Source organism: Plecotus auritus (assembly GCF_963455305.1).
Source record: "Plecotus auritus genome assembly, chromosome: 2".
NCBI classification, from domain to species: Eukaryota; Metazoa; Chordata; class Mammalia; order Chiroptera; family Vespertilionidae; genus Plecotus; species Plecotus auritus.
The window spans coordinates 183,207,376-183,225,859 of record NC_137771.1 but is presented as its reverse complement, the minus strand read 5'-3'; the positions used below and the strand labels follow the sequence as shown (position 1 = coordinate 183,225,859).

Sequence of the window (18,484 nt, the reverse complement as noted above, 5' to 3'; positions counted from 1 at the left end):
TCTCATATTTAAGGGGCACATCTGACCTGTATACTACCCTCTTAAGACCCTTAGGTGGCTCTGGAAGTCCAAGGGACAATGTCTTAGTTTCTTAGCTAAGAGTGCAAGATCATTAGCTATCTAGCCCTGTGCCATGCACAGCTATCCCTCTGTCTGGAGAATTCCCCTTTTTTTCTCCTGGGATACCCCAGGCAATATGCTTCTTCCTTTTCCTGTGCTCAGATGGTGGGTCTCACAACAATTGTTTCTGTTCATCTCATTCTCCCAAATCCACTGAGAGCTGCAGGCTCTCTTATTTTATTTCTTTGCATCCATAGCAAGTAGCTCAGCCCTTGGCATATAAAAGACTCCCAATATATTTTTGTTGAATAAACCGAATAAGTTTAGTGCCAAAGAGCTTGACAGATTTGAGGAAAAAGGTAATGGTTAATAGTCAATAATGATGATGATGATGATGATGATGATGATGATGATGATAACTACTTGCCTTGACTGAACTGGGTAATAGGCTTTCCATGAATTAGCTCATTTAATCTGCATATAACATGATGATTACCCAGTCTGGTTTTTGCCTCCTTTAATGCATGATGTTTATGATCATTCTTATCTTGGCTGCTGGATCATGTTAATGAAAATTCAGTCATTTAAAATGCAAAGGAAACACAAGATATATGGGTGTCATGATCTGGGTTCCTCACATGTGGTGACCTCAAGAAATGTGGGAGATTCTTAGCCTAACAGGATGCCTTGATATCCCCAATCCCACTTCCACCCGTTTCCCCCTCTGTGCACTCCAGGATTTAGGTCTAAGGCATGCAATGGACCACCCAGGAAATCTAGCAACCCTCAGTGGAGGTATTGAAACCCTGACTATGTGATGGCACCAGAGAGTTTCTGAACCATCCCATCATAGTGTTGAGGAAGCCTGCCATCTACCCTCGGGTAGTTTTGTCATATATTAAAACCCGTGGGCACTGTCCCTTTACCTGGATTACAGCAGCACAGGTGAACTGAGATGCAAGGTGTCATTTCTTTAGGCTGGAATCGTATCAACTCAGTGGATAACACTAATTAGCTAATGCTGATCTGGAGCTCTTACTTGTAGAGGTATGTGCCTGATTAATTAGAAATGCAAAATAAAATTTATCACTACTTGATAAATGGCCTCTGATAGACAAATATGGAATGATATGGGTAAAGGAAAACGCTGAGAAACTCTGCACATTTTCTTCAGTTTGGGGCTAACAGCTTAATCACTGTGTCCATATAGTGTAGGTTGAAGTCTATCCATAGGCCTGACATAAAAAATACCACAGGCTGGGTGGCTTAAAAAACACAAATTTATATTCTCCCAGTTCTGCAGGCTGGAAGGCCAAGAACAAGATGCAGGCAGGATTACATTTCTCTGAGGCCTCTCTCCTTGGTTTGCAGATGGCCACCACTTTGCTGCCTCTTCATATGGTCTTTCCTCTGTGAATGTAAATTTGTAAATTCCTGGTGTGTCCACGTGTCCAAATTTCCTCTTCTTATTTTTTGTTTTGTTCAATCCCTTCACCTGTTTCACCCAGCCCTCCACTTCCTTCCCCTCTGACAGCTGTCAGTCTGTTCTCTGTATCTGACTCTGTTTCTATTTTGTTTGTTTGCTTATTTTGTTCATTAGATTCCACATATACATGAAATCATATGGTATTTGTCTTTCTCTGACTGGCTTATTTCAGTTAGTTTATATTCTTCAGGTCCATCCATGTTGTTGCAAAAGGTAAGATTTCCTTCTTTCTTTCTTTTTCTTTTTTTAACAGCCAAGTAGTATTCCAGTGTGTTACCACAGCTTTTGTATCCACTCATCTACTGATGGGCACTTAGGTGCTTCCAAATTGTGGCTATTGTAAATAATGCTGTTATGAACATAGGGGTGCATATATTCTTTCTATCAGTGTTTCTAATTGGGTTTCTTCAGATATATCCTGAGAAGTGGAATCGCTGGGTCATAAGGCAGCCTCATTTTTAATTTTGAGGAAACTCCATACTGTTTCCCACAGTAGCTACACCAGTCTGCACTCCCACTAACAGTGTATGAAGGTTCCCTTTTCTCCATATCCTTGCCAGCACTTGTTTATTGATTTATTGATGATAACCATTGTGCAGGTGTGAGATGATATCTTCTTGTGGTTTTAATTTGCATCTTTCTGATGATTAGAGAGATGTTTGTGTGGAAAAAATATATAATACAAGAATAAATAATAATACAAGAATAAACTCTGTTTTTCATATTCACAACTGTAAACCTACTTTTGCCTACCTCTGTATAAATTTTTTGGGGAACAAAATTTCCCCCATGATGGGGACAATAATAAAACTTACTTTGTGGATTATTTCGAAGACAAAAAGAGTTACAGAATGTGAGTGTGTTTTGTAAATAGCAATAGTAATGGCCTTATAACTGTGCTACTTAGAAGCTGACATGCACTGGGGTTGTGTGGGACCTTCTTACTCTCCTCAGAAAGGAAGGATGCAAGCCCAGCTCTGCCTTGTGGTGGGGCCAGGTTCAGTCCCCACAGTCTAGACAGGTGAGTGTAGCTGGCAGGCCTCTCTCAGACTTGGCCTGCCAAGATTGCGGCAGGCGTCACCTCAGCCTCATCCCCTGACTCCTAATTTCCATGGAGATGGGCCACGTGCCCTTGGCAGGCGGCTCAGCACCCAAAGCCCAAGAAAGCCATGCACTGATCAGCCTGTCTAAGCTTCCCACTGGGTCTGGATTGTGTAGATGAAAGGCTGCTCCCAGCTAAAGAGCTTCAAAGCTGGCTTAGAAGCATGGTAGCCTGAAAATAGCCTGAGGGTAGGGAGATGGAAAGAACCCCAAAAGACTGTTTCCTGATCTTCTGAAGGGGAGGGGTCTTTGCAGTTTCCTTGGGCACAAGAAGTGAGCAAGAAAGGAAGGCTATAACTGGCCAAACAGGATCCCCAGCCCCCATGTTCCCACCTGGCCTCTCAAAGCACCAGGCCCTCAGGTATGCCCCCCATAACTAACCTGAAGAATAGTCTCTGACCAATGCTTTCCCTAGAAAGCCACAGGCAAGAGGGCTCATTCCCTGGCATTCTGTAAATACAACATAAAGAATATGCTCCTGAGACAGGCTGTGGGTTTAGAGTCTAGGGGTGGGCAAACTTTTTGACTCGAGGGCCACAATGGGTTCTTAAACTGGACCAGAGGGCCGGAACAAAAGCATGGATGGAGTGTTTGTGTGAACTAATATAAATTCAAAGTAAAGGAGTGGAGGGGAGAGCAAGAGAACCCTCTGCTCTTTCGGCTCCTTGGGCCGGATAGAACAACTGAACCGGCCGGATCTGGCCCGCGGGCCGTAGTTTGCCCACGGCTGGTTTAGACTGTGGGCTTGGGACAGCTTGGGTCTGAATCCTATTACTTGGCACTCACTAGTCTTATTACCTTGGAAGAAGTTACTTAACTTCTCTGAGTCTCTCTTTTATCTGGAAAATATGGATATAAAAGCTCACTGGCAGGGTTGTTGTGAGGCTCAAAAGTGATGCCATCAACTGCCCTGCACAGAGAGCACACACAGGCCCTCAAGAAACAGTTGCTGTTATTGTGATGTATGTTTTCTTAAGAAGGGACATCCTCAGAAAATTCTGATTTTGCTACACAGTAAGTGCATCGCCTTCTGCAGTTGGTTATTAATGTAACTCAGAGAAATTAGTGCAGGAGGAGGAAGTGGAGTTGTAGGAGATGAAAGAGGATGATGGCTAGGGGAAGAGGGAAGAGAGGGAGGGGGAAGAATAGAGTGCCATAGAAAAAAGGGGCAGGGATTCCATGAAGGGCAGAGATACTGTAACCTTGAGATTTTAGGGTGACTGCCCCTCCTGGTGAGCAAAATATCCATAGTTCTACTTACTTTACTCAAAAGCAGGGAGGATACTCAGCTTTTTATTTGGAAACGAGTTCCTTTTCTTCTCTTGTGTGTGCAACACAATCCCACAAGGATCGGGCCTTTTTTGTTCCTGGGCTGAGCAAGGAGGGAGCAGAGTAGGATCTGAAGATCTCTTAGGCATGGATTTGACAGCCCTGGTCCAAGTGGGCACCCCCTCTGAGGGGATTTGCTTTTGTGCCCTCCCCTCATTACCCTGGCTTTCAGGTTTCTTCTGCTCCCAGGGGTCTGTGAAGCCACATCAGGGCATAGAAGTAGTCTTGGACTCTGGATAATCCAGATGGAAGTGGGCAGAAAGGAGAACTAGCAAGAGCCTCTGCTTTCTGAAGAGGAGAGAGGATGCAGGGTCAAGAGAGAGGGAATGTGTCAGCCCAGCAGGCAGGGGCAGGGATTTCAGTCTCTGCTCTGGCTATTTAGTTTTGTGACCTTAAGCAAGTCGCTTCCCCCTTCAGGGCCTCCATTTTTCCATATTGGGATGGGAGCATTTTATCCTTGAGGTCTGTATGAGTTCCTCCAACAAGGACAGTGGAGGCTGGATTCCCTGAGTGTCTTGGTCAAGAGCAAGTTGGCAGCAGTCCTTGCCATTCCTCACAATACTCAGAAGACAGAACGTTCAGTACAACCCTACACTGAGTGAGTGCTGGCTCACAATGACCATTGTGTTGGTTCCTGAAAGCCAGCTTGAGCGGAGGGGCAGGGATCTTCCATTCTGTATGGTTTTCTCTTCCTGGGTGAGGCAGGGTTCTGGTGAAGGCTCTGTACATTGGGGAGGGGACTCCTAAACCACTCTATGCTGAGGTCAGGGGAGAAGCAGTGTGCAGGGAGTTGTGTGGTAGAGAATTTCTCAGGAAGACAGGATCCCCTGGAAATGGCTCTGAAGTCAAGGTCTGATATTATCATGTCTCTAATGAAAACCAAGGGCGAGAATGTCTTGTACGGCTTGGGAGACAGTAGAACTACAGGGAATCTTGACCTGGTGGTTCTAATTAGGGGTGAAGAGAATGACTATTACTGGGCACAGACTCTAGGCCAGGCCTAAAGCTTTACAAAGGTTGTGGCTTTTAATCCTTTGGCAATTCTGTCACAGGTAGAAACTATTATCCCAATATTAAAAAACAAAAACAGCAGCAACAACCTCCTTGAAGCTCAGAGAGGTGGAGGAACTTGCCTAATATCACAAAGCTGGCCACTGGGAAAGCTGGAGTTCTAACCTCTCTGACTCTAAAAATAAGCTCAGAATGAAGAACTCAAGGCAGAGACAAACTCTCTTCAAGTGATAGGGTGTCTGGTGAGCGTGGTGTGGGGTGAACCTCGTCTCAACTCCTCTCAGGATTCTTGGTAACACAATCCTATTGAGTGGAATGCAGGGTATTATCAGGCATTCCTTTGCTCACTGAGCTCAAGAAGCTTCAATTTCAGGCATAGTGTATGTAATAAAATCAATCCGTGGTGAGGTTTTGTAGTTCAGCTTGAACCGGATTCTCAAGCATGAGACATATAAGGCACACAGCAGAGATCTACACTGACCATGCGCATTCCAGCTCAGAGAGATGTGCATCCCAGCTGGTAGAGATGTGCACACCACCCACCTGCCTCAGAAAGGCAAAGGCAGAGGAGAGTTGCAATCAGGAGAGGTGTTTTCTGGTTGTGGGGTCAGGATCAACCAGAAATGGGGAGGCAGGGGGAGAGTACTGTGATGTGTATGGGAAGAATGCCATGTTTGGAATTCTAGCACTTGGCTCTAGTCCCAGATCCACCAATTAGTGTGGCCCTGGACAAGTCAATTAACCTCCCTGGGCCTCATTTTTCTAATTATAAAGTCTCTCTGTCGGGGATTAAAATAAGACGATGAATGTGAAATGTTTCTAGCATCTAGTGCTAAATTCAAGTAGGTGCTTAACAAATGGTGAATGAATTGGCCTGAAAATGGGAAGAGATGGGTGCTGGCAGCATGCGTGAGGTGGAAAAGATGCAGGCCCCTGTTTAAGGGCATCCATTCTGTGAACAGGAGCTGCTGGTACTGGGGAGGGGGTTGGGTGTAGAGGCAGACAAGATAAGGCTGAGCTTGCAGGTAGATGCTGGGGTCCTGTTGGCTGTTTTGTGTGGAGGGAGGAATCTCCCATGTGGCAGTGTTCCCTTTGTATGTCTCACACTTCCTGTTGACTTTGTCCATTCTTTCTTTTTGGGCCATTGACTCCTAGTTCAAGGCCTTAGAGTTGTAAGTCTGTCTTTTGCATCAGCCTCCTAACTGGTCTCCTTGCTACCAGTTCCTTTACTTTTTCTTTAATCCAAACTAAACACTCTATCATCTCTTCCTGTTAGTCAAAGAATCATGGGCAACAAATTCCATGGCCTTGTTTTTTGCTACTTTTGTGTGCTAGTTCCCTGGCCCATCTTCCCCTTCTCTCATTTATTTATTGTTTTTTCAAATCCTTTCCAGCTTCAAGTATTTGCACAAACAGCACATTACCAGTATATTTTGTTCATTCATTCATTCATTCATTCATCAAATATTCATTGATCACTCCTAGGTGCATGGCACACTGCTGGGCAGCTGGGGATAGAGTTCCTAAGGAGGGCCCCTTTTTTCTTACCTCCCACACTCTTATGATACTCTATTTCTGCTGCTCCATGGTGCTTGCCTCTAATACCAGTGCTAACATGATTGTTCCACATGTATTTCCTCCATGTATACTGTGAACTACTGAATGGCTAGACCATGTGGCACTCTTGCTTGCATTTTCTACAGCATCTGGAGTGCTGCTATAGGTTCTTGAAGGCAGGCTTGAATCTAGGCTCTATTGTGTATTGCTTGTGTGTTCTCTACCCCATTAGCTTCAGTGTCCTCAGCCATAAAATGAATTAAATTATGAAATATGCAGCAGGCTTGGCCCATAAATAAGTGCTCAGCAAACAACAGTCCAATATATACTTATTGATTAATTGAGAAGATGAAACACTTCTTGCACACAATAGAAACCGATCAAGAAGAACACTAACGTTCTCGCTGTGCAGACAATGTGGCCAGTGTGGAGTTTTGCTGTGGGCTGGGTCTTAGGAGGTGCCTCATATAACATAGCTGAAGAGCTGTGACCGGGGAACAGGGGCTGGTACGCGGGCCAAGATAAGGCAAGCACAGGAGGGAAAAATGTAAAGTGTCTAGGCCTGCCAAAGAACTAGTCTAGAAGTTTCTTCTGCATATGAAAAATGAAAGGTTCCTTGGCTCTGTGGTTCTAGTTTGAGAAGCAAACCTCCTAAGGCAGGAATGAAGTTGGAGTTTAACTCCAGGTTGGACCTGTGTGAACAAGTTTCCCCTCTGCAGATGCTGAGCAGCCTGGAGGCACACTTCAACCTTGACAGTCCCTCCAGGTCTTTGGGTGAGGGGGGCAGTGTGAGTGTGAGTCCTCTTGATTTAGAAGTCAGCTGAAGAAGAATGAATGATTGCTTTTCTTTGAATTTCCAGTGAATTCCAGTTGGGTTAGGGCCAGCCATAAATGGGAGGCTGGGGTGGGCATTCTGGTGTGTGTAGAAAAGAACTCTGTGTTTGAAACCCTAGGACTTAGCCTCTAGTCAGACCTGTTTATTCATGTGACCTTGGATAGGTCAATTAACCTCCCCCGTGCTCCTTTTTCTAATACATAAAGTTTCTTTCTGGCATTATTAGGGGATTAGCCAGCCTACCAGGGCAGTGCTTCTCAAACTTTAGTATCACAGGGAATCTTGTTGAAACACAGATTCTGCTGCAGGAGGTCTGGCCTGGGACTTGAGAGTCTGCATTTTTTATACTCTCTGGCAATGCCAGTGCTGCTGGGTGTGGACCACAAGAGGTTCTAATGCAGGGATTGGCAAACCACAACTCAAGAGACAAATTCAGCCTGCTGCTTGTTTGTGTCAATAAACGAGTTGGGACAAAGCCATGCCCACTTGTTTATGTATTGTCCACAGCTGCTTTTGCACGAATGGACAGAGTTGAGTAGTCGCATCAGAGACTATATGGCCTGCAGAGCTTATTTTAATAGTTACTATGTGGTTCACCTTGCTGGTTTTCACTTACTTTACCTAGAGGATAAAATGATCTCTACATTTCTAAGAGACACCTGATACCAGGATTTCAGTACTACATAGAAAACATCATAATTTCTGTAGAAACAGGCATCTGAGAACAGGTTGTATGGACTTCATTTGGAAGCTGCAAGAGCATGCCTCGTCTAAACTGCAGAGTCTAGCAGGTAGCCCCTGCCAGATGCCACAAGAATGACTGCCTGATGTTGAGTCAGCTGGGAAGAGATAGGGGTTTGAGAGACTGAGGACAGGAGGCAGAGGGAAGATGGACCTACTGGGCTTGGGCAACAGGTGATGTCATTAACAAGGCAGGGAATGTAGGGAGGGGCAGTGGGTTGTAGGAGGTGGGTAGGGTGTGTAAAGAGGGGAAAGATAATGCCTACTTTGGGGCATTTGATTCCAACATGGGTACTTGAAGGACTGAATGAAAAAGTTGTGATTTTCTATAAAAAATAAAGCAAAGTCTCTCAGTAGGCCTGCATGCATTTAAGAGCAATGATGTATCTGTTGCCATGGTTACTTCCCAGAGCTGAGGGGATTCCCAGTGCATACAGTCCCCCTCAAAATACACCCCCCCACAGGCTCTTTAGTGGTTACTCATCTTACTCTATCTCAGCCCCCAAAGAGACCTTGGCCAGAGAGACCTCTGTGAAATGCATACTTTCTAGGAACAATTCTATTTTTCTCTCAACCCAAATGAGCAGTGAGTGGCCAACTCTGCTCACTATGATAGTCTTTCTGGTCAAATCTGTATTGAGTGTGGAAACTGGAAACCTACAACCCTGGACAGCTCCTGAACCCAACAGGCCACTTTCTGTTATGGTTTCACACAAGTGAAAAGAAAGCCTGAGAAACAATGAACTCATGTGCTTGCAATTATTTTGTTGTCTCCTCTGAGCTCTAGTTCCCCGCCTGGGAGTATGACTCTCAGATGGCAGGATGGCATCCCATTCCCTTGCTTAGGGATTCAGGGAATGGTCCATACAAAGAGTGAAAATCCACATGGGCATAGTACACAGGCAAACGGAACCATGTGTGCCCTGCAAAAGTAGTGAAGTCAACTGACTTTGAAGGAGGAAGATTTTCACCTTCCCAGACAAGACCTCAGCATCTGGGCAGCAAATTGGATGACTGTATACAGTTGCCAGGAGGGAACCTCTCTGAGTGCCTGTTCTGTTGGTTTGAGTACTGGGCTAGCGAGGCCCAACTATGAGCCACATACTGACTGGCTGGTCTTGTTGAAGTCCTGGGTAGCCATGAGACTCTGCTTCTTAGCATTATCACAGATCTTAATTATGTGCCTATCTGTGGGATTATTTTATTGACACCTGGCTTCTGCACTCTCTACTGGCTATGGAGACTATGTCTGTTTTTGCTCATTATTGTTCCCTGATGCCTGGCACTTGGCAGGTGCTTTATAAGTGTGCATTGAATATGACATAAAGCATGTCCCCACTATTGGGAAATTGACTCAAAGTATACATTCTATTAACAGTGTCTGTCTCCCTGTTTTTGTTTACTAGGAATGCAAAAATTATTACCTGATGAAGTTCTAAGGAAATTTCCCCCTCTCTATTTAGAATTGAATGGGATTGGCTAAAAAGACAAACAAACAAACAAAAAGACACTGAGAGTAATGTGGCTCTAATATCAATAGTTAGATGGGCCAAGTATGGATGACACAGCCTCAAGGTTGCTGCTGGCTCAAGCCTGAAGGCTGGATTGGGGCAGATATGAGCCTTAGTGAAGAGTTTTGAGAAAATGTTCTGGAAGTCTGCACCTTCATATCTAGGGTGGGGCTAGAGATAAACAATGGCAGAGCTTTGCTGTCCAGAGCTTTGCTCTCCAACCTCACAGGGACTGATCCAGTTTTGTGTTATGCCCTTGGTGCTTCACCTGGATTCAAGACTTAGGCACCCTTTTCCTCACCTTGCTTCACTGGACAGCCAGCTCTATGTAACCCCCACATTGGCAGCAATAGCCAAACACTTCAGCACAGTGACCACAAATAACACTAGAGTTACAGGTTGTTAGAGCCCCTGGTAATTTAAAGAGAATCTAGACCAAATTCCTGAAGCAGACTTCAAGACAGTAAAATTCTAAATTTGGACCATTTTTAAAAATCATATATTAAATACTTATCACCTTCCACTTATCACTTAATGAAAATTCTGATTACTAGTGATCAAGTGCTCACATTGTTCCAGGCACTTTGCTAAGTACCCTACATAGATGATCTCATTTAACCCTCAAACAATGCTGAGGGAGAGAGACTCTAATTGTTTCCATTTTATAACAAGGGTTCAATGAAGAGGTTCAATGATTCAACCAGCATCACATGGTTGGTGGTGTGAAGGCCTGCGGTCTTCTAACTTCTAGTTCAATGTTCAGTCCCTTACTCTACACTGACTCTCAAGTACAAGTCTTCTAAGTTATATTTGAATTACTTATCTGAAGATAACCAGCACATCTCTTACTTACCAAGTGAGTTTCTAATGGTGAAATTCACAGTCTCACTAATACTCACATGTAACTCTTTATGAGACTATTTCACCCCCAAGATTTTTCACTAAGTGCCTGTTCCTGTCCAGCTCTAGAATCTATTGCCCATTCCGCTGGCAGACCGAGGCAGGACCCCTTCTCCTCACCCCTTCCCTCCAACAAATGTTTCTGTGGGACAATGTGAGCCAAGTAGGATGTTAGTCTTTGAAGGGAACACAAAGACGAATACATCCTCCCTGTTTTCCAGGTACTGGCAGAAGATATGATGAAGATGCGCTTGCCTATGGAGAAGGGAAACCAATATCAGTGTACTGTCAAGTCAGAAGGCAAAATTAAATGTTTTAGGAATTCAGAGGCTGGACTCACATCCAGAGGCTCCAGGAAGGATTGGGCCCTTGAGATGGGCCTTGCAGGAGGAGCAGAATTTCAAAAAGTAGATGTGGAGCCTTTCCTGGTCTGGGTTATAAATTCTTCCCATTTTCTGAGTACCTGGCTTGTAGAGTACATACAGTAGGACCGCAAAAACATTTTCTAGATGGATACTAGTCGCTTGGGGCTAGGCTAGAAATCATGGACTTGGTTTTGATGCCACCACTGGACATGAATTATACAAGTTCTATCCCTGCTCTGGGCCTCTGTTTTGCCCCAATATGAAATAGGAATATGGATGGGAGTGGTTATGTCCTTTCTCATGGTTTTCTGGTTAGAATTACATTAAGTTAATATATGTAAAACTGTTTACAAGCCAAAATGAAATACAAATATAAGAGACTGTCACTAATCTTATGGTGTTATAAAAACTAAAAAGAACCAATATCTATGTACTTCTCACTTATCTAACAACCTTTTCAGGCACTGGGAATACAAAGATGAATAATGTCCATCTTCCATCCTTGGAATATAAAAGGTCCAGGAAAGGAGACAGTAGGGACAGTACAATTGATGACATGAATTTAATGTGCTAGAACAAAGGCTGATCTGGAGTTTGGCATGAGCTCTGCTCTTTCTTGATGATAGTGCACGTAGATGGCAATGCTAACGATAAAAACTTCAAAATCAGGAATTCCACTGGCATGCTCCTGCATGTAATAGGCTTAAAGGTGAGGGAAACATATATATTTTTTTAAATTCAAGCTTAAACTTTGTTCCAGGCACTTACATATTCATCATCTTCATAAAAAACTAGATGGTATTATGCCCATTTTATAGACAAGGGAGCTGAGACTCAGGAAGATGAGGTCACTTTCTAAGGTTTATAAAACTATAAAGGGTAAATATAAACCCAGGTCATTTAACTGCTTGGTGTTTTCCCCAGTTCCCCTTATTGCTTTCTAATCAGCCAATTTTTTATAGAATTCATTCCATCCTAATCTTGAATGACCTTCTTTCTTGGATTGCTTTTCTAAGGAGAAAGATTTATGATAAGAAAGATTTGACACTAATCCCTTCTATTGTCATTTCCTCTTACACTTTCTATGATAAATTCCTTCCCTCCTGCTACTCTCTCCTGACTTCTCCCTCATCTCCAATCCTAGTGAAATTACTAAGGAGTAAAGAATCCCAAAAAAATGAACAGCTTGCAGAGAGAGAGATCCTTGCCTTCTCAGCAGCTGGCCTATAAGCTGTAGAACAAAACACACTAAAAGAAGGAACAGATGGCCATACAATTCTGTTCAGGAAGTCCACCAGACCAAACCTGGACATGAATTATACAAGTTCTAACCCTTCCCTTTGATGGTCAGCCAAGCTCTGTCTCCATGTCTTAATTTTGTGGAGCCATAAAGAACATATAATCTATAGAAACTTATATGATTGTCAGCCTCACCTACTTTACAGATAATGAAAATTGAAATCCAAGAATGTGAAAGGACTTGCCCAACATCACACACTAATGAGAAGCAATATGAACTAGAACCCTGGTCTCTTGACTCCTAGGCCAATGTTTTTCCACTAAATAGGTTGTCTCTTTAGCTTTTCTCCATTAACATCTCAACTTACATAAGATCATGACCCTTTCAAAAAGAAAGCTCAATGTTAGTGTCTTTGCAAAGCCCAGAAGCCAGGGCCCCTTCTCAGCCTCTACTCTGATTAGCTCATGACCTCCTCCAAAGAACAGGAAGTAGCTTCATTTTTAGCTCTGAAAGCACATTCTGGGAAAGGGGGATTTGGGGAAGACAGTTCCTGTACATGATGGTCAAGAGAGATCAGCAGACACATTACTCTTGCGTGACGGGGAAGATACGTGGTCAGATATGTAAGGGGAAGATGTTCCTTGAAGTCTTAACCCAACCATGTGTTCAGCAAGAGCTTTCCCAAGCCCCTGGGTTGGGGGAGAGGAGTAGTCTCTCCTGATTCTATTCTGATGGGGCTGGATGCCTAAGTGGGGGGTGGGGTAGGAGCACTAGGGCAGGAAAGTTTTCAGGAACTTTGTACAATTTCCAGTGCTCCCCCCACCCTCTGCTAGCACCCACAACTTCCCTTGCCAAGGGAGGAAGGAGGAACACATTATTCAGTTTAATAATTTACACAAATTGGGAAGTTTACTGTGTGAAATAAAGGGGACTTAAGAGGGCAACAGATAAAAATTCCTGAGTCCTTTCTTACAGGATGGATGTGTGGAGATGATCTTGCCTTGGGATATAACAATCTGGTTGTCTAATAGATGGGTTCAAAACAAGCAAGTAACCCTTCCCTTTGATGGTCAGCCAAGCTCTGTCTCCTTCTACTGGTGGGATTACATTCAATCTTAGCACTAATAGCTTGGGACAGACCTGGATTCATGGACACTTGTCTATGTCAGTGGTTCTCAAACCTGGCAGTTCATCAGAATTGTCTGGGGAGCTCATTACCAGGAACCAGAGATTAATTAGGTAGATCTGGGCTAGGGCTCAGGAATCTTCATTTATAACAAGCAGGCCTGGTTTAAGAACTGATCTGGTTCAACTTCCATCCATTCAGCTATCAAAATTTTACATATGATACAGGTTTTACAACAAAGAAAACAGAGATGTCAAAAGTGGGTTAGTGGCAGCACTTGGACTCGAACCCAGTCTCCTGCCTCCTGGTGTGATATGTCTTTGCCAATGCCTTCCCCAGCTCACCAGTCCATTGAGAACCACTGAGGATCAGTGGGGCCCTTTCCTCCAATGCACAGAGGAGTCAGAGTTGCCAGGAGCTCTGTTAAGTCTTCACTTGGTTCTTTGGTAGAAATGGCTGGGAAGCGATAGAGGTAAAGGTAGTTTTAAGGGTGCTCTCAGAAGCCTGATGGATAGAAAGGGGAAGGCACAACTGATGGCTTCTAAGGCACACTAACTGGTTGTTCCAGACAGAAAGAATAGTTCATTCATGGAAGCAGCCTGCAGTGCTTGAGAAGCCAGAGGGAGTGAGGGGGAAAGTAGCAGAAGATAAAGTCTCAGAGGTGATGGGAGGCCAGACTATCTGGGGTCCTCCAGGTCATATGAAGATCTTTGGCTTTTACTCTGAGTCACTGCAGGATTTGAAGCAGGAGGGTGGCATAATCTGACATATTTTTGCAGTGGTGGGACATAGTCTACAGGGCAGGGGCACATGCAGGAAATTCAGTTAGGAGAATTTGCAGTAATCTTAGGGACAAAGGATGGTGGCTCACACCAAGGTGGTAGGAATGCAGTGGTGAGAAGTAGGTGGATCCTTTACTTTTAAAAGTAAAGCTAACAGATTTTCTGATAAATTAGATGTGAGATGTGCAATAAAAATGGGAGTCAAGGATGATGCCAAGTATGTTAGCTCCAGCAACAGGCACGTTGCAGTTATCATCAACTTAGATGGAGAAGGCTGTGGGTGGAGAAGGTTGGGGGAGGGACATCAGGAGTTCTGTTTTGGATGAGCTGAGTCATTGGCACTCATGTGGTATTTAAATAAAGTCTCACCACTGGATGAGGTCATCAAGGGAGTGAGTATAGACAGAAAAGAAAAGAGGGCTGGTGACCCTCCAGCATTAAGAGGTTAGAGAGAAGATGAGGAGTTAACAAAAGAGAGTGAGAAAGAGTAACCAGTGGGTGGGTTAGGAGGAAAACCATGTGTGGAGTCATAGAAGCCACATATTTTCAGGAAGAGGGAGTGATCAGTTGGGTCAAATGCCACTGACAGGTGAAGTGAGATCAAGATTGAGAATGACTATTGGATATAAATATTGGAGGACACTTGTAACCTTGATAGGAGCAGCATTTGACTTCTGACCTCATGGAGTCCCACAACTTGACTACTGTCATTAAGGGCTCCTTATTGTTAATTTTCTCTTCTCAGTTAGGTTGTAAACTTTGCAACATCAGGGAGGATGTGTCAGCGTATCCCCAGAGCATGAATTCCACCCACCGGAATACTCTCTCATCAGGGCACTGACCTAGAACAGATTTCCTCATGCCTGACTTACCTTGGATGCAGAATTTCAGTTCCTTGGGGTCAGTGACAACCTTTCTGCTTTCCTGGATCACTGCCCGATTCTTCTTGGTTTCTCCCCAGAGATTGGTGCCACCATACATGCTTGGAATGTTGAGAATGGCAATGCCTTCAAGGAAGATGTTGCTCAGGTCCACCCCAACCCCGTCACACTGAGGGGAGGGGCAGAGAGAAAAGGTCATCTGTTAGTATACTCAGTGCACTCCAATATAAGTCTGTGTGTGTGTGTGGGGGGGGGGGGAGGTCTCTCATGAAGGATGTGACTGGCCTGCAGCCACCAGCCTACTTCTGTAAGAAGCTGAATCTTGGGCAAAGTTGTTCAGGCCCTAATACTTTTGGCCACTGTAGTGAGATGAGGGAGATCTAGCCTTGGTCAGCTCTGTGGAAGACAGCCTATGGCTCCAGTGATGTTCTATAGGCTTTAGGGATGGTTCACAAGACAATTAATTGCAAACCTGCTCTCCAACCCAGCCTAATTATCACCAATTCTGACCTTCCTTAAACATTGTGAAGATTTGACAGTACACTGAGTCCAGAACCTAACACACAGATTCTCAACAATGACAGAAAAGTTTCATTTACCACCTCTTATTTTATCCTCCTGTGAAAGTAGACTTGAAGACTTGGAAGGCTTTCAGAATTTGCTTGTCTCTGCATCTGTATTGTAAGTGCAATTTTGGCATATGTGCTTGCTGATATAGCACCGTTTTTTAATCCAATCTCCACCACCTGAATTACCCTCCAGGTACAAAAGGCCAGAAGGCTTGAATTTGCCTGTCTCATATACAGATAAAGTCAGACCACTTTGCCATAATGTTTACCAGTGCAGCAAGAAATATATTAGCTCTGATCCTTGTTCATCAGGATTATGGGTAGTTTACTTCATTTACAGAAGAAAAAACTGGACCCAGAGAAGTTTGCACAGCCGATAAATAACAGAGCAGGGGTTCTAAGTTTGGGAATTTCACTACAAAGCCCAAGCTTTTCATCTTGCTTATTGTGAGTCAGGAAAAATCAACAGCATGCAACTAAAATCCTTGGTCTTCAAGGTTATCTACAAATCTAAACTTCTAGAGATTTCTCAACAGAGGAGAAATAGAAAGGTATGGCTTGTTGCCATTCATATTTGTTTACCTTCTGATTTCTTTGATGCTCTTAATTTATTGTTCCTTATCCCCATGAATTGTTTTACCAATTATAAAATGGAATAGAGTGAGCTCCTCTGGTAAATATGAACTCATTGCTTCATTGTGAAATTCGGATTATTTGAAAGGTCTCTTTATGTTGAACCAGATGCTCTTTCTTCTTGGCTTCTGCCCAGTAGTCCTGTTCTCCCTTCTGAAGCTATATAAAATGACCCTTGTTGCTCCTCCATGGGGACAGCTCAACAGATGCATATGTATTAAGCATTGCCACCTGCCAGGTGAGCTTTTATATACATCTCATTTATTACCTTTATAATAATTTTACATGTTAGTTACTATGACTACTCCCTTTTTACATTTGGGGAAGTTGAGGCAGCAGTTAAGTAACTTGCTTAAAGTAATAGAACTTACAAATGGAAGTACACAAATTTGATGGCACATAGTAGGGGCCCATGTCTTAACCACTCCTGTACTTCTCCTTCCGCTTGCACCACCATTTGGTTGTGCCTTTTCTGGGGTGAGCACTGTCAACTCTTTCAGTCCCCTCCTGTAGGACTTGGTTTTCAAACATCCCCCATCCTCGTTGCCCTGATTTGCACACACTACAGTTTGTTACTCTCCTACTCTATAAGGCCCCCAGCATTAAAAGTAACACCAATGATAGGATCCAATGGCACAAGTGGCAACGGCAGAAACACTAGTTGGGCTGGGATCCTATGACACTATGATACCCCAGAAATGAGATAATGTGGGAAACCTATGTAAGGGCTCAAGACATGTCTACCATTATCATTATCCCTATTTGCACATATGGTCAAATTTGCACTAGCTCTTTTGTTAGCAGCTAAAGGATGGCTGTATCAGTTTAGCTTGAATGGGTAGTTATCTACGTCACCCACACCCTGATTCCATCACCTATTTCTCAGCCATCTCTTCCCTATCCTGAACTTATAAAGGTATTGAAAAAAATAACTTAGACATAGGGCTTTACATTTATGTCAATTATAAAGGTATTGAAAAAAATAACTTAGACATAGGGCTTTACATTTATGTCAATTAATTTCATCTGGCTTTCAGCCCAGGACTAGTCTAGTCCATCTAATTTATTTTAAATCTTCATTCTATGACCTTTTGCCATAGCTTTCCTATCATTTGGGGATTAAGTCATTAATACATGTATATAAGGGGCAAAAAACAGGGACTACATTCCCTGTTAGGGAAAGTCTTTGGTCAGTTTAACACATCATACATTGTACACCAAATAGTCCTAGGGTTGTGGCTGTCATATTGGGGCTGCATCCTCTGGACTGAACTGTCAACAGTCCACTTTTAATTTCAATGTGGAATCATGGAACTTTGAGATGAGAGGGACCCAAGAGAACATACTCCATCTTTCATAAATAAGGCCCAGCACAGTTAAGGGACTTGGCCTGTGGTCACCCAAGTTACTATTGGTGGAGCTAGACTAGTATCCTGGTCTCCAGACCTCAATTCTGTGTTCTTTCCACTAAAACCTAAGACGTTGTGCTAAGATCAAGTAGTATTTCCTGACCACTCTACAACCCCTATCAGAAAAAGAATAAGAGAACTCATATACTTTCTATGTTCTTTTTTGCTTCAAACATCGTCTAACACTGTGCTTGACCTTCAGCTGGCTTTTGTGCATTCAGACCTGGGTACATGCCCATCCCTTGCCTTTGTGTGTATGTGTACTGTCCCCTGAAAGCACGGGCTCAATCCAGACCTCCCTGTTGCTGTCGGGTAATTCTTTTTTACACTCTTTTCCTTTTTCCTCTCAATAGAATTAATGAATTGTTAGTAGTTTATTTTGAAATGTCTTCCATTATTTCATCCTTTATGCACATATTCTTATTTAGGTATGTAGGCTAGAATCTTCACTGAGCCAGACTTTACTTTTCTCCAAACTCTCTGAAATGCGCTTTGCTCAGGTCTTTGCCCAGCATTGTCTTCTTGTATCCTACACAACACCATCACTTTCCCTGTTGATTGTTGTTACCTCCACTTCACCTCAATTTCTTCATTGTTGGCCAAAATGCCCCCTCCCTTCTGAGGGGAAATAGTAATAATATTTGCAGCTCAAGCTTGTGCACTGTGCTTGTCCTTCACCTACATTCTCTCCTGAGATTCTTATATCAGTGCAACGAAGGAGGCATAATTACTACCCACAACTGACAAGGTCTCACAGGGGTAAAGGTCTTACTCATGACCACTCAACTTCCACTCTACAAGCTGCCAGAGCTAGAATGCAGACCCCAGCAGTCGATGCCAGATCCTACCTTGGAGATGAAAGTCAGTGACGCAAATCGAGACTTTGGCTGATGCTAGACTTATAGCAAAATTAAACTTCCCGCTGTTGTTTAAATAATTGACATTTCC

At 43.5% G+C, this 18,484-nt stretch overlaps 1 protein-coding gene across 11 annotated transcripts in view; it reads right to left on the bottom strand.

Moving 5' to 3' along the window:
* The window catches only part of DGKG (diacylglycerol kinase gamma), a 206,378-nt gene that overhangs the window by 18,982 nt on the left and 168,912 nt on the right, over window positions 1-18,484 (bottom strand). For all 11 annotated transcript variants that reach the window (XM_080655804.1, XM_080655809.1, XM_080655807.1 and 8 more), the window contains one exon: window positions 14,917-15,094. In XM_080655804.1, the coding sequence (XP_080511930.1) occupies window positions 14,917-15,094 (178 nt within the window). The remainder of the gene's footprint in view (window positions 1-14,916; window positions 15,095-18,484) is intronic.